We start from the raw sequence: 15,916 nt of genomic DNA, 5'->3' as shown, positions 1-15,916 counted from the left end.
ATTGGTGTTGTGTGTGCTTAGGAAGGAACAATTGTATGCCAACCTTGAAAAATTTATTTTTTGCAAAGACCATGTTGTATTTCTTGGTTTTGTAGTGAGTTCCAAAGGGGTTCAAGTTGATGAAGAAAAGGTCAAGGCTATCCAAGAGTGGCCTACACCTAAAAGTGTGACCGAGGTGAGAAGTTTTCATGGCCTAGCAAGTTTTTATAGACGGTTTGTGAATGATTTTAGTACCTTGGCAGCACCTTTGAATGAAGTAATTAAGAATTTTTTTTTTCAAATGGGGGGAGAAACAAGAAGAAGCTTTCAATGCTCTTAAGCAAAAGTTAACCAATGCCCCCATACTTGCTTTGCCAAATTTTTCAAAATCTTTTGAAATTGAATGCGATGCTTCAAATGTTGGAATTGGGGCTATATTGTTACAAGAAGGTCATCCAATTGCTTATTTTAGTGAAAAATTAAGTGGTCCTACCCTTAACTATTCTACTTATGATAAGGAGTTGTATGCCTTAGTGAGAGCGTTGAAAACATGGCAACACTATCTTTATCCCAAGGAGGTTGAGATCCATAGTGACCATGAGTCCCTAAAATACTTAAAAGGACAAGGTAAGCTAAATAAAAGGCATGCCAAATGGGTGGAATTTCTTGAGCAATTTCCTTATGTTATTAAACATAAAAAGGGAAAAGGAAATATTGTTGCGGATGCCTTGTCAAGGAGACACTTTTTGCTTTCTATGCTTGAAACAAAAATGATTGAATTTGATTGCTTGAAAGAAATGTATGAAGGAGATGACACCTTTGGTGAAATCTTCAAAAATTGTGAAAAGTTTTCTAAAGATGGTTTTTATAAATATGAGGGCTATCTTTTAAAAGAAAATAAATTATGTGTGCCCAAGTGTTCTACTAGAAACTTGCTTGTGTGTGAAGCCCAAGAAGGAGGGTTGATGGGGCATTTTGGGGTCCAAAAGACCTTAGATACATTGAAAGAGCATTTTTATTGGCCTAACATGAAGAAAAATGTGCAGAAATTTTGTGAGCGTTGTATTGTTTGCAAAAAGGCCAAGTCAAAGGTAATGCCTCGTGGTTTGTATACCCCTTTACCAATTCTGGATTCTCCATGGATTGATTTATCAATGGACTTTGTTTTAGGGCTTCCTAGAACAAGTAATGATAAGGATTCCATATTTGTTGTTGTTGATAGATTTTCTAAAATGGCTCATTTTATTCCTTGTAGGAAATTTGATGATGTTAATCATGTGGCGGATTTGTTCTTCAAAGAAGTGGTGAAACTCCATGGATTACCAAGAAGCATTGTTAGTGATAGGGACTACAAGTTCCTAAGCCATTTTTGGAGGACCTTATGGGGGAAGTTGGGTACTAAGCTACTATTTTCTACTACTTGTCACCCTCAAACAGATGGACAAACGGAGGTCGTGAATAGGACGTTGGGTACCTTGATAAGGACCGTTTTGAGAAAGAATCTTAAAAATTGGGAAGTTTGCTTACCTCACATTGAATTTGCTTATAATAGGACTGTGCATAGCACCACTAGTTGTTCTCCTTTTGAGGTTGTTTATGGTTTCAATCCACTAACTCCTCTTAATTTGTTGCCAATGCCTAATATTTTAGTTTTTAAGCATAAGGAAGGATAAGCCAAAGCGGACTATGTGAAAAAGCTCCATGAAAGAGTCAAGGCCCAAATTGAAAAGAGGAATGAGAGCTATGCTAAACAAGCAAACAAGGGGTGCAAAAAGGTTGTTTTCCAACCCGAAGATTGGGTTTGGGTTCACATGAGAAAGGAGAGGTTTCCAGAGCAAAGGAAATCCAAGCTTCAACCAAGAGGGGATGGTCCATTTCAAGTACTTAAAAGGATAAATGACAATGCGTACAAGATTGAATTGCCCGGTGAGTATAATGTGAGTACTACATTTAATGTGTCTGACTTAACTCTTTTCGATGTAGATGGAGAAGCCGATTTGAGGACAAATCCTTTTGAAGAGGGAGAGAGTGATGAGGACAAGGCAAGGAATAAGGGCAAGGAACCTTTAGAAGAACTTTGAAGACCTATGGCAAGGGCTAGAACAAAGAAGGCCAAGGAAACTCTTCAACAAGTGTTAACCATGCTATTTGAATTTAGGCCCAAGTTACAAGTGGAGAAGCTTCAGATTGTTAATTGCACCATGTTCCAAGAAGAGTAGAGGGTGCCACTTTTGTTGAGTGATTTTATTAGCATTTTGTTAGTTGAAATAAAGGCTCAAACTTTTGTTAAAGTGGTTGTCAATTCTCTTGGGATTTGCACCACATATGGGCTTGTTTTAATTTAAAGAAATTAAGGTTTAATAAGGTGAAAACTCTAGGATTGTGGCTGCCTTTTGGCTGACCAAGGAGTTGCACAATTTTCCATATGTTTATGTGTCTTAATTCTAGTTTTAATTAGGTATAATGACACCATCAATTGTTGTTATCAATTCTAGTTTTAATTAGGTTTAATGACACCATCAATTGTTGTTATTGGTGATTATTTCACTTGTGTAACCAACTTGATGTCATTCATATTTATAGGCTGCACATTTTTTAATAAAAAAATAGACATTGAATTTGAGTTTTTAATCACCTTCTAAAGTGTGAGAGTGAATCTCCGTAGTTACTTGAGTGATTCAAGAAATTGGTTTATCAAGGAACACCACCTTGTGTGTGACACCAATTCCGAAGGAGTGATTCTTCCAACCCCCTTCTTCATTCTCCTTCTTCATCTTTCTAAACCTTCATTCTTTAATCCTACTTGAACACCATTGTTATCATCTTCATTTTCCATCCAAACACATTCAAACTTTGAACCAAATACCTTACATTCAACCCTCCATAAACTCGTCACTTTCTCTCTCATTCAATAAATTTCTTTAAAAAAAAAGAAAGAAAAAACCTTTGAAGATCCATCTTCAATCCTTGTGCAAATGGGTTTACATCAACTTAAGAAGGGAAGTCTTTGCTCTTAATAGAACATTTGATTTCCTGGCAATAGCTCAAGAAAGAAAAAATCAAAAGCAAGAGTTTTGTGTAGGAAAAGACCTAGTCAGTTGGCATGTCATTATTCAATCCCCTTCCAGTGATCAACCAATCCACTTTAGTGGCCATAAATTGGTGAAAAAAAGGTTGATCAGTGGAAGATGGTGGCAAGCAACAACACAAGGTGGCCGAATTGGTGGAGGTGGCGAGAGTGGTGTTCAAACTTTTACAAAAATGACATTCTGATGTGCCACATTTCATAATGAAAGATAGGGCCTTGTTGAAGACTAGTCCAGTCTTGGTAATGATGTGTTGTGTTAGATGCTCATAGAGGTTAGAGCTTGCACGTGCATCTTTTGGAAGAAAGCCCATGAGTTTTTCGATTTTTTATATGAATTCTAACCATTCTTGCTTGAAGGAGGAACTGGTTGCTTCTATTTCCTAAGCCTCTTTGATTGGCTTTGCTTGCAACTGCTTTACCATGTCATTCATTCCTTCCCCAAGGGGTGGACCCAAAATACAAGTTGCAAACAAATTGTGTTTGGAGATCAAGGACCGAACATGCACATGGTGGGGAAATGGAAATTGGGGAGAACATTAAGGGAGGTGTTGATTATTTTAGAGACAAAATTGGAAAAATAGTAAAAAGGAAACTTAACACATTTTATTTTTTGTTTATTTATTTATGGGTTAACTAAGTTTTTAATCCCTAAACATTTTTTGAAATTTCATTTTCAATCCCTAAAATTTTGTTTGACTAGTCAAGGTCTTTTAACTTTTTCCATTAAAGTTTTTAGTCCTTAAATTTTCGTTTAATTGATCAAGGTCCCTTAATTTTTAGAACCTTTAGTTTTTAGTTTCTAAATAAAAATTTGAATCCATTATTTTTATTTATTTAATGAGATTTTAAGGACTAAAAACTTTAATAGAAAAAAGTTGTAGAACATTAACTAGTCAAACAAAAGTTTAAGGACTAAAACTCTAATGACAAAAAGTTAACGGACTTTGATGGGTCAAATAAAAGTCCTTCGACTAAAAATCAAATTTTGAAAAAAATTTAAGAATCAAAAACTTAATTAACTCTTTATTTATTTTAATGGAAATTTAACGTTGTTTGTAAGCAAGGGTCAAAAGTATTTAAAGAACCTAGGGGTTTTAAGTGTAATAAGCTAAAATATTAGGTTGTGTGAAATTTAATTTTACTTTTTTATATATTTTTTTCAATTGTTAAATAAAAATTATTAAATGCTTTAAATATTTTGAAAGTATTAAATGCAAAATTTTATATTAATATTAAACATTATTAAAGAAATATTTTAGAAGAGTATGACAAAACTTGCTTGCATAAATACAGGCACCCAACAGAAACATAATAACTCTGGGATGACGACATGGTTAAAAAGATGCATCACGACAATGACAAAAAATGTCGACACTTGAAAGAATGATTCTTGGTCTTCGTCATTAGACGTCGTAGATCTAAATGTGAGTGTGGACAAAAGATAACTGGATATTGGATAAGACATAAAAAATGATGAATCAAATAACGGAACAAAATGATCACACCAAATAAGCACAGAGAAAGACACAAACACTATCATAAAAATGAAGCCAGAACAGAAGCATTTATAGTTCAATATGTTGACATATATTCCTATAGCACTTTAAGTTTTGAAGGCATGCAAAAATGGGGGATTTTGTTCTGAATGTTCTACTTGTTATCTGAAAAAAAAAAGTCAAAACTCTCAAGCATAATTACTTAATTTCAAGTTATTTATTGTGATTTAATTTTAATATGTAATGTTTATATATGAAGATAAAAAAAATATAAGATTGATTGGGTAGTTAAAAAAAGGAAAAAGTACGTTACGAGTTATTTACTTAAAGTTTAATTTGTCATATGTTCTTAAAAAATATTAAAAGGTAAATAATATTACAGGTCCGTGCCTATTAATTATTTTTCTTCCAAAGATTTGGATCCTCCAGTTTGCTTTGTTTGATTTTGACCAGTTACACTATTGACTTGCTCCTTTTGTTCTTCGACTAGCATTTGCAAATTTCGTTGAGCCTGACCATCAGAAAAAGTAAAAAGACAGTTATAAGCATATTTTATAGTTAATTTGGATTAACTTTTTAGTATTATAGGAAAAAAAGTAAAATAAATTAATCAATTAAATAAGTTAAACTTCTTACTTTTTTGAATTTTACTTATTTAACTCTTTCTCAAGTACCTAAAAATTTATAAGAATATTATTTTTTTTGTAAATTAATTATCTCAATTGAAAAGTTCTGATAAGATAGAAGTTAATGGAAACTGGAATTTCATAAAGAAATTAAAGAACAAATTTGAATGTATATACTAGAGTTCTAAAAATAATGAATAGTGGGAAAACAAAAATTCTCACACGCACCTTCAATTGTTCTTGAATACCTCTCTCAATCTCAAGTTGCAGTAGTCTTGATTCCTCAAGTTGCATATAGCTGCCAGAAGCATAATTCTAATGGCCATTACATTTTAGAAATTTGTATAAGGGGGCATGCATATTATAGTGAGAAAATAAGCACGCACACAAGCGGTACAATATAAATATTGTGGCATGCTATACTACATTACATTTTCTGTTGAAGTTCCGTGACCATGTCTCTGCCTTGGCTTTCTTTGTACCCCTCTATACAATGGAAACAAGACAATGGGTGGTAATTTATATCAACAGAAGTATATGCACAAATGTTTCAACCCTTTTTTTCTTAATTTAATTAATATTTGAGAATAACAAGCATGATATAGATGACAAAAATGATAAATGTGATTATATAGAGTACAAAAATGATAAAAGTTAAATTATATCTGCAGGGAACAGGAATTTACCCTTGGTAGTGTTTTGCATGTACATTGTGGTCCGATATTTCTGCACCGAAATTGTGTCAATTAAAAATATGGATAATCAAAATCAGTAATCCAGAATATACGAAATGGAAACATTACGCAATCAAATTCAAGAACAACATGCTAATTAGGAAGAAGGGGTGGATTTGAATCTCTCCCACTAAAAAAAAACTAAAAACACTTGCCTATAAAACAAATACACAATAATATTCAAGAACAACATGCTAATTTCCTTAAGAGAAGATTGTAACCTGCAAGTGACTTTTAACATGAAAAATGGTAAGCAACTTTGAATTCATCATCTGTAGCACTGCCTTGGGTTTTGCTTCTACAATTCATTAAAAGAACAAACATTAAATACAGCTCTTTATATATTTTTGGTGTTGTTCTCTTATCAAAATTAAAGTTTTACTATAGTAATTTGCATAATCAAGGTTTACATTAAGAATTAACATAGATAACTGAATGAGACTCCAATTATAATTGGAAAATAACACTAAAAACACTTTTAAAAAGCTGCATTTATGTTTTGTTATTTAATTTTAAGGTAAAATTACATTTTTGGTCTCTCTAATTGTTTCTAATTTTGATTTTAATTCTCATTTAAATTTATTCATGAATTTAATCTTCCAATGATGTCAAATTCTATAAATGTAATCCATAAGTTCAGATTTGAACATTGACGGTCACAAAGAAGAATTGATTGTCATGTGTCACACATTCTAATTGGACATGAAAAGGTGCACCCAAGAGTCAGTTCTAATATTTTTTTTTTCATCATCCAATCAAAACGTGACATATGAACGTCAACATTTTTTTGTGACAGTCAACGTTTAAATCTAAGCTTGGGAATTATATCTACTGGATTTGACATAATTGAATGACTAAATTCGTAAATAAATTTAAAGAAGGATTAAAATCGAAATTAAAGACAACTAGGAGGACCAAAAATATAATTTTGACTAATTTTAACTTAACTTACTTTGAGGACCACCAAGGCTATTGACCGCCACAACAAATTGTTCATGTAAATCTTTGGTCCATTTTATTCTGTTTTTCCTAGTTGGAACCATGCCAGAAGTAGCACAAACAACCTCAACCTGAGAACAAAAAGCCAATAGAGAATTCATAATTCTCATTCAAAAATCAAAATTAAAACACCAAATAGCAACATTAAACACCATTTACACCAACCTCATTAACTGGGGCAGAATAATTACTCTCCAAGATGTTGTTTTCGTGTCTGAAATGCTCATAAAGTGACACTTCATGGCAAGGAAGTTCACTATATTCACTATATGTGTCACAAAACGTGTCTTCATCACTGGACAAGAAAGAATCAACAACACTTCCGAATAATATTGGAGCAGAGTTGTCCCCAGAAGATTGACACAACAAGTTTTGTGAATCGAACTTCAAACACGAAAATTGAGCATCAAACACATGTTGTTGGAAGTTGAAGCTGTCTGTTTCTAAGCCTCCAACGTTGGCTACACTGCTGTGTTCTCCGTTTGACACCTGCGAAAAATGATACATGTTGATTTGTCAAACTAGCATTTCTTAAAGATGATGTATAGTTCTAGTTTTGGTAAGTGACTTGTTTTAGTTCTTTGATGTTTTTATATATAAACATATGCTCAAGCAATAGTCACTGTTGTACCTTTTATATTGGCCTAATTTTGCAATTATCTGAAGATAAATAACATGCAAGTGCCTAGATTCTATAATTTAATACTGTTATTTTAGTATAGGCATCTCAAATAATCTTATTTAAATTGGATAAGGTCATTTCTGTTGTAGGCAATAATTTTTTTTTGAGTTTCGATCCAGTCGAACTAAAATATGAGACTTATGATTAAGTTAAAACAATGTCATTCGTGTATAATGATTTTAATATAATACTATATTTTAACTCCGTGTTAACCTTGTCTAATACCTTTATTCATTGTAGTTTAGATTAAAAAAAAATCAAGAGGAAAAAAAGAAAAAAAGAAAAAGAAGAATAAAACAGGAGTATTTGTACTACTTTCATAGAGGAATTCGTTCTTGTAGTACAGCATCTCTGTTGTGGGAGTACAACCTATAAAGAATGAAAGAAGATTTGTCAAGAGTGTAATAAACACAAAATTAAGATGGAATACTTTTTTGTAATTTCTTTTAATTAAAATTGAATTTTACTGTAGTAATCTACATAGTAAGATTTGACATTAACCATCGACGTTAATTAACTAAATAAAATTTTAATTGACATACTCCGTGCGAGTGTATGAGAAACAAATTGAACACTACACACTAATTAATAGATAAATAAAATAGTAATTAATACAAAAACTGCTAATTGAAAAGAAATAGTCATGTTTCTATTTTCCAATTTAGCAACAAAAATAACAGAGCATCATGATAGTTAAAATCAAGGATAAAACACTTACAATATTATACTCCCTTTTATCCTCTGTTCCCCATTTTCAACGACATTGTACGATTTTCTTAAAATAAAGTATTAAAAAATTTATTATACGATGCATCCGATAATATAATTTAAAGAATTCTGTATAACGCGGTAATCTCTATTAACCAATTAAAGAAAAGGGCTTGAACTAGGTACTTTTAAAAGATGATTAATTTACAATGAATTGAATTAATTCAAAATTACCTTAAAATTCAATTCAATAATTAATTTGTTCAACATGATTCATGAATTGAATGACTTAAATCTGAGTAAGAATTGAGCTATAAACAATTTTATTCATTTAATCCTTCCTAACGGGAGCAGTTGAGACAGGTTCTTTCTTTGCCACAACCTTGCTGTGGATTTGGAAAGTTCGTAACTCTAAGATCTTTGATGACAACGTCTGGTCCTTGTGGATTATCGTCAAGAAAGCAAAACCTATGCATGATGCTGCTGCTTCCTTTTTTTTTTCTGCGTTGGATGCTACCAATTTGCCTATCTATGTTCGTTGGTCTCCTCCACCTCAGAATTACATCAAGCTTAATACAGATGGATCTTCTCTTGGTAATCCTAGGTTTTCTGGTTTTAGAGGATTGTTTTGTGATTCATGTTCTCTTAGAGTATAAATATGAGGTAAAATTTTACATTGGATTGAAATGAGAAAGTTAAACACTCTATAAGTGAGGAAAAAACATGTAAACAAATCTTATGATTTTGAGTTAAAATGTCGTATCAATTTTATTTGTGTGATTGCTCGGTGATCCATTGATTAAAATCTCTCGTGTATTTAACCCTCTTATGCACAACAATTAATATCAGAATTAATAAATTTGGTGACCAACTCGTCGTCTCCTTGACACATGAGTTCATATATAAAGGTCAAGTAGCATGTCCTATTGTTGCATAATAGGGGAGAGCGCAACAGTGCAAGATACTTACTAGAACATGTTGAGGGCAATGGTTAGACAGGTTGGGGTGAGTACCGTGTTGGCAGTAAGGCCAATTAGGTCAGTGCCTTAGGCCCACAAATTGAAAAGTTATTAATAGTGTAAATTTTTTGCTATAATAATAATGTAGATATTTGAGGGACACACAATCATGAGTAAATTGCAGTAAATTAAAAATACTTAGTAGCAATGAGATATCATCATTAATTTTTCAAATTCCAATGTTCACATAATCATTGACCAATGACCACAAAAATTTTCAAGTTACCTTTTTTAATGATATATTGAGGGTAAAGTTTTAATAACAATATTAATTTATGATTAATAATAAGATTTTAATTGAAAGAAAAATCATTTTGATGATTAATCATTTCCAATATTATACCTTAACGGTTATTTTTTTTTTTATCTCTATATATACATTATAAAAATTAATATTTTCAAGTCATTCTCTTCACTATTTCATTCGTAATCTTTTTTCTCTTTTTTTCCTCATTTTTCTATTATTTTCTTAAGACTTTAAGTGAATTGTCAGAGTGGATAATTGGTATCAAATTGTTGCAATAGAAAACATTCATGCGTAATTTTTTTATTTTCAGGTTCTATCGTTTCAACCCTTTCTCTTTTTTATTTTATAACATTTTGATTTATAAGTTCTTATTGTTGTGTTTTCATTTTATTTTCTTCTTACACTTTTAGAATTGTGATAGTATTAAATGTCAAATAAGAAATATGAATCAGGTTTTGAAAAATTAAAAAAAAGAGAGAAAAATTGAAAATTGAATTCAATATCAATATGGTGTTCTTGATAAATTTGTTATTATTCATAAAAAAAAGATATAGGAATAAGTACAATTGATGAAAAATTATAAAAATAATTACTTGTAGATAACATTGAAAATACTGATAGTTTTAATTTCAATCAAGAACAAAAGAATTTATAGGTGAATACTTTATTAGAAGAAAATAATGAACATAGTAACACCCCAAGTGAAGTTCCTAAAAATATTTATGATCCAGGAAAATAGAAAACTATTGATGAAAAATGTAGAGATTTAAAGATAGAAAAAAGTCCAATTAGACATAACAATTTACAATTTCCAAAAAAGATAAAAATAATAGACATTTTAATTTATCCTTTTATCAAAGAATATTATCAAATGGAGAAAAATATGATAGGAAATGGATAATTTATTCTAAAGATTTAAATAAAGTGTATTGTTTTTGTTGTAAGTTATTTTGTTCAAATGATATTAGTCAATTAGTAAATGAAAGGACTAGAGATTGAAAAAATCTTAGTTCAAAAGTCATGAGACAACTCATGAACATATTAGTAATATGGCCTAATGGATTGAACTAGAAAAAAGACTATACATAAAAAAGTTACAAGAACAAATTAATAAATAAAAGGAACATTGAAAAAAAGTTTTACTTAAAATTATAGTTATAATTAAATATCTTTCTAAAAATAATCATACTTTTCGTGGTATAAATGAGAAGATATATGAAAAAAAAATGATAACTTTTTGAATTTGATTGAAATATTTATAGAATTTGATCCAATTATAAAAGAACATGTGAGATGCATAAAAAATAGTGAAATTTGTGCTCATTACTTAAGTAATACTATACATAACGAACTTATAAAATTGTTAGTCTTCCAAATAAAAATAAAGAAAGTTAAAGATGCAAAATATGTTTATGTTATTCTTGATTGTAAACCTGATGTAAGTCATAAAAAAACAATTGACTATTATTTTTTAGATGCATTGACGCATCGAATTCTCCAATAAAAAATAGAAAAACACTTTATAGAGTTTTTATAAGTTTTTGATACACTAGGAAAATGCCTTTTTGATGAGCTTATTAACATTTTGGAAAAAATACAAGCTTGATATTAATGATATAAGGGGACAAGGTTATGATATTGGATCTAACAAGAAGGGTAAAATTAAGAAGTGCAAAAAAGATTATTAGTTATAAATTCTACAAAATTTTATACGTCATTTGGATGTTATTATTTAGATTTAGTCTTATATGCCTAATTTATCTCCTGGAGCTATTTCTTTTTTTTTTTTAGAGTTCTACAACACATTTATTCTCTATTTACTTCATACACTAAACAATGGAAATTTTTGCAAGATAATGTATGAAAATTTTCTATTAAATCATTATCTCAAACTTGATGGGAGAGTAGAATTGAAAGTGTCAAACCAATAAAACTTCAAGCACCATAGATAAGAGATGTTTTGCTTCAATTATCAAAATATAGTGAAGATCCTAAATTAAAAAGTGAAGCCCTATGTTTAACAACTTATAAGATTAAAAATTTTGAATTTTTATTAGGAATGAATATTTGGTATGATATTTTCTTTGTTGTTAATTTTGTTAATAAGATTTTACAATAGAAAGATATGCATATAGATGTTGTTATAGATAATTTAAAAGGTTTTATTACTTATTTAAAAAATTATAGGAAAAATGGATTTACTTTGGTTTTGGATTCCACAAAAAAATTAGTTGTTTAAATGGATATAAAGCCCAAATTTTGTGAAAAGTATATAATTCATAGAAAATCATACTTTGATGAAAATGTTAATGATGAGATCACATATTTAGTTCAAGATTTTGTTTGGATTGAATATTTTATATGCCCAGTGGATCAATCTATTTCTTTTATTGAGACTCGATTTGAGCAGATTTTCAAATATGAAGCTATTTTTGTTTTTTATTTGAATTTAAAAATTTTAAAACTTTAAGCGATGATAAATTAAAAAAATATTGTATTAATCTTGAAAAAATTTTAAGATCTAGTTAACATTCAAATATTGATGGTCTCGATTTATTTTCAAAATTAAAAGTATTGAAAGAAATATTAAAAGAAAAAGTTAGCACTCCAAACGAAGTATTAAATTGTATAAAATGATTACATTCTTTCCCATGTGTGACATGTGTATATTGCTTATAGAATATTATTAACAATACCCGTAACAATTGCTACTATCGATAGAAGTTTTTCAAAATTAAAATTCTTTAAATCTTATCTAAGATCAACAATGTTACAAAATAGGTTGAATGAATCAACTATTTTATCTATTAAAAGTGAAATATTAAAATTAATTAATTATAAAACATTTAAAGATAAATGATTTTGCATATCAAAATGTTAAAAAATTAACATAAAAAATAATAATTATTTCATTTATTTTTTATAGATATTTTGCTTTAAATCCTAATTTATCTAGACACAACCCTGGCCGGACAATCACAATTAAGTTTTAAAGATGATCATTGGATACTTATAGATTGAAAAAGTCTTTCTCACTTGAGAGAGATTAAAGATAAAAAAGTTAACAACAATATAAATGAAAAAATAATTCATAAAATGATTAAGTGTAATATTAAATTCAGTTACATAGTTATTCAGTGTTCCATTGGAAAAAAAAAATCTCTGGTTATATGCACAAGATGTGGCACTAGCTTAGTGGATTTTTCTGGTTTTGGACATACGTCTAATGTTGATGCAGAATTGCTGGCTATTGATCAAGGGTTGCTGCTAGCTTGGAATTCTGGTTTTACACCCATCATTTGTGAAGCAGATTCTATGACGGCTTTGCATTTGAACACGAAGGAGGATTCAACTCTTCCATCCTTACGCTGTAGTGGTTAATCAAATTCGTTCTTATTATATTGACAAACTTTGTTCTCTTTCTTTTTGCCATTTTTCTAGAGGAAAATGACAGTCAGATCCAAAAATTTTTGTTAGTGAGGTAAAAGAAAACAATATATTATATCTTTATAGAAGAAAAATATTATATATTTTTATCAAATATATAATTTTTTAATTACATATATAAGTTTTTACAAATTACAATCGACTTAAAGATGTGTGTTTCTCACTGATTTTATATATATGCTTGCTATTATAAGAGTAAAATAACAAAAATAAAAAAAATTAAAAGTAAAATTAATACCAATTTATAACCCTTTTTATCTCTTAGCTATAATTTTCTACATAAAATATTACCTTTGAAACAACATCTATTTTTTATGAGAGCAAAATATTTTTTTTTATCAAATACATATAAAAAAAAATTATTTTGGGGGCAATTGTCCCCACAGTTTCTAACCTATATCCGTTCCCCGTTGCAGAGCTTGACAGATAAAATCTCTTTTGTAATTTATTAATAACACTACTCAGATTATTTATTTTACAATTTTATGCCTTTTTATTGCCGAGCTTATTATGCAGTGACAAAGCTTTGACTGTATTTTTTTTATTTTATTTTACACCATCAAATCTAGTTTTATAGCGATTTTAAAAGATTGGGAATGTAATGTGTTATGCAACTTTAGACAGGAAAAAAAAGTTTAAAAAATTGTAACTATAAAAATCAAAATTAAATATTTTTAACTATTGAGACTAAAAAGATAAGTTGTAATTATAAGGGATAAAAATGATAATTAAACCTATTTTTTAATACCTATATATATTATAAATTATTTGAGTTTAATATTTATAGTCTATTTATGTAAAATATTTTATTTTATAAATCATAAAAAATTATGGTAAGTATGAATTTTAAAACTATTATTCAAAAATTAATAAATTTATTATTGAAGATAAATATATATATCTAAAATTTAATGTATCATATTATCAGTAAAAAATTATTTTTTATTTTAATATCATATTTGTTGTTTATTAGAGGGGATTGTTAACTTATTTCGACTAATTTTTATAAAGGATAAGTTACTCATCAACATCTTTTCTTTTCGACAAAAAAACTATTTCTTTATTTAAAAAGTAATTTAAAATAAATGATATTTTTATTATTTTATCTAAGACTCTCTCTCCAATCAGTTTTTTTATTATTATTTTTTGTATAAATCAATCTTATCATCCTAAATCTTCCAAAATTACACTTTTTTCTAATTTTTGTTTTTTCTCTCTCTTCCCGGAGCTCTCGTCTGAACGCCATAAGCTTTTCTCCAATTTCTTCTCAAAACAATTGCACCAAATTGTTTTCCCCACAAAGGTACGTTTCCTAATTATTCAATCTTGCTTTTCAAATGGCACATAATTGCAGCTATAGTATTTATCTATAATCTGAACTCTCGGTCCGTTTTGCACATGAGACGTTATTGTATTTAGTTGCGGGCTGCTGCTAATACTTTTTAATGTGGTATTTACAACTTGTAATTTTGTTTGGTTTTTTGGTGATGTCTAGTTTCTGACCATTTTTCTTTTTGAAATATTCAGATTTAAACTAAGATCAATATGGCTGCCAAAGAAGGAAATGGTGTGAATGGTTAAAGAGAGAGAAAGTGTCTATAGATAAAATAAAAAAAATATCTTTTATTTTAAATTACTTTTTAAAAAAAGAAATAGTTTTTTCTTAAAAAGAAAAGGTGTTGATTTTTACCTTACTCCTTCATAAAAATTAGTGAGAATAAGTTAGTGATCCCCTTTATTAAATTGTTAATTAACAAGTCCTAATTAAAATTAAAGACTTGTAATTATTGTGAATAAGATATCAATATATAATTTAAATATATAAATATATATGTAATGATATTTATTAGATAAAAATTAATAAATCTCATTTATTAAATTACTTATATAGATGATATATACCTGGATATCATCATTGAATTGAATTCTCAATTAAGAATTCTTAGTGACTAATATTACTTTAATATATTAATAGGAAATTCTTAAGAAGAAATATAATATTTTTTTTTACTTAGTATGAATGACAAAAAAATATGTGCCCGTGAACATGCGTGGATAAAATTTGTAGTGAATATGAGATGGATAGTGCACACATATGGATATATGATACTCATACATGCGGGTATCGCTACCTGAAAAATTACCAAAATAATCTCTCTCTCTCTTTATATATGTATATATATCAATTGAAAAGTAAGGTTGTTGAAGAGTAAAATATCAATTGCAGAATGTTTTATTATTTAGACTTAGGGAATTGAACAAATGTTTTTATTGGACTTGTATTTTAGATAGACTAATTTTATTTTAACTAATGTTTTAAAGAGACTAATGTTATTTGAATTTATGCTTTTGGTGTTATGTAATGATATGTTTTAAAGAGTGTAATTCTCGTGAAGTTGTTGAACATTATCTATATTTTTCTTTGTTTTCCTAAAAAAAAAGATTTTTTTTAATTTTATTTTTTATTATCCATGGATATCCACGAGTTTGCAAATGTCCGCAGGTAGTTGCATACATGGGTACTCGCAGTTTCACGGGCGGTTATTTTAGCACATGAGGCGGGTAGCAATTATATACTACCCGTGCTCATTGTCATTCCTAGATCTAAGATTATATAATAATTAATAAGTTATTTATAATATTTTAATTTCAGTAACCTAATTACTTAGGATACTAGTTGAATGAATGTTAAATATGATTAAATACTTTTAGAATTAATGATTAATTAAGAAGGAAACCATCAACTCTAGGTAATAAGTTTGAACTATATGATATAATTAAGACTTTGGTCAATACAATTGAATGAAATAATTTCTTAAGTCATTCATTGATTAAATATAATGTGTTAACTTATTAGAGTTTGATGGTAATATTATATTCTAAAATTAACC

At 28.7% G+C, this 15,916-nt stretch overlaps 1 protein-coding gene across 1 annotated transcript; it reads right to left on the bottom strand.

Annotated features, from left to right (window-relative positions):
- Positions 1-4,623: 4,623 nt before the first annotated feature.
- LOC100797195 (myb family transcription factor PHL5) lies at positions 4,624-7,535 on the bottom strand. The gene is made up of 7 exons (XM_006587155.3): positions 7,088-7,535; positions 6,876-6,993; positions 6,145-6,221; positions 5,876-5,915; positions 5,621-5,675; positions 5,418-5,487; positions 4,624-5,074 (listed from the first exon to the last, which is right to left on the bottom strand). Exons 1-7 carry the CDS (start codon positions 7,427-7,429, stop codon positions 4,961-4,963), a joined length of 816 nt encoding a protein of 271 aa, XP_006587218.1. The 5' UTR covers positions 7,430-7,535; the 3' UTR covers positions 4,624-4,960.
- Positions 7,536-15,916: the final 8,381 nt, after the last annotated feature.

This window comes from Glycine max, chromosome 9 (genome assembly GCF_000004515.6).
Source record: "Glycine max cultivar Williams 82 chromosome 9, Glycine_max_v4.0, whole genome shotgun sequence".
NCBI lineage: Eukaryota > Viridiplantae > Streptophyta > Magnoliopsida > Fabales > Fabaceae > Glycine > Glycine max.
Note: the sequence above shows the minus strand (reverse complement) of the source record. Positions and strands in the feature narration are given on the sequence as shown.

Bases quoted from the DNA above. Each gene is read 5' to 3' on its own strand.
- LOC100797195 (XM_006587155.3), bottom strand. From the start codon at position 7,429: ATGTATCATTTTTCGCAGGTGTCAAACGGAGAACACAGCAGTGTAGCC. The intron at 6,994-7,087 runs GTTGGTGTAAAT...TTTTGTTCTCAG, and splicing joins ATTCTGCCCCAGTTAATGAG to GTTGAGGTTGTTTGTGCTAC. The intron at 5,916-6,144 runs GTTACAATCTTC...ATTTCGGTGCAG, and splicing joins ATGTTAAAAGTCACTTGCAG to AAATATCGGACCACAATGTA.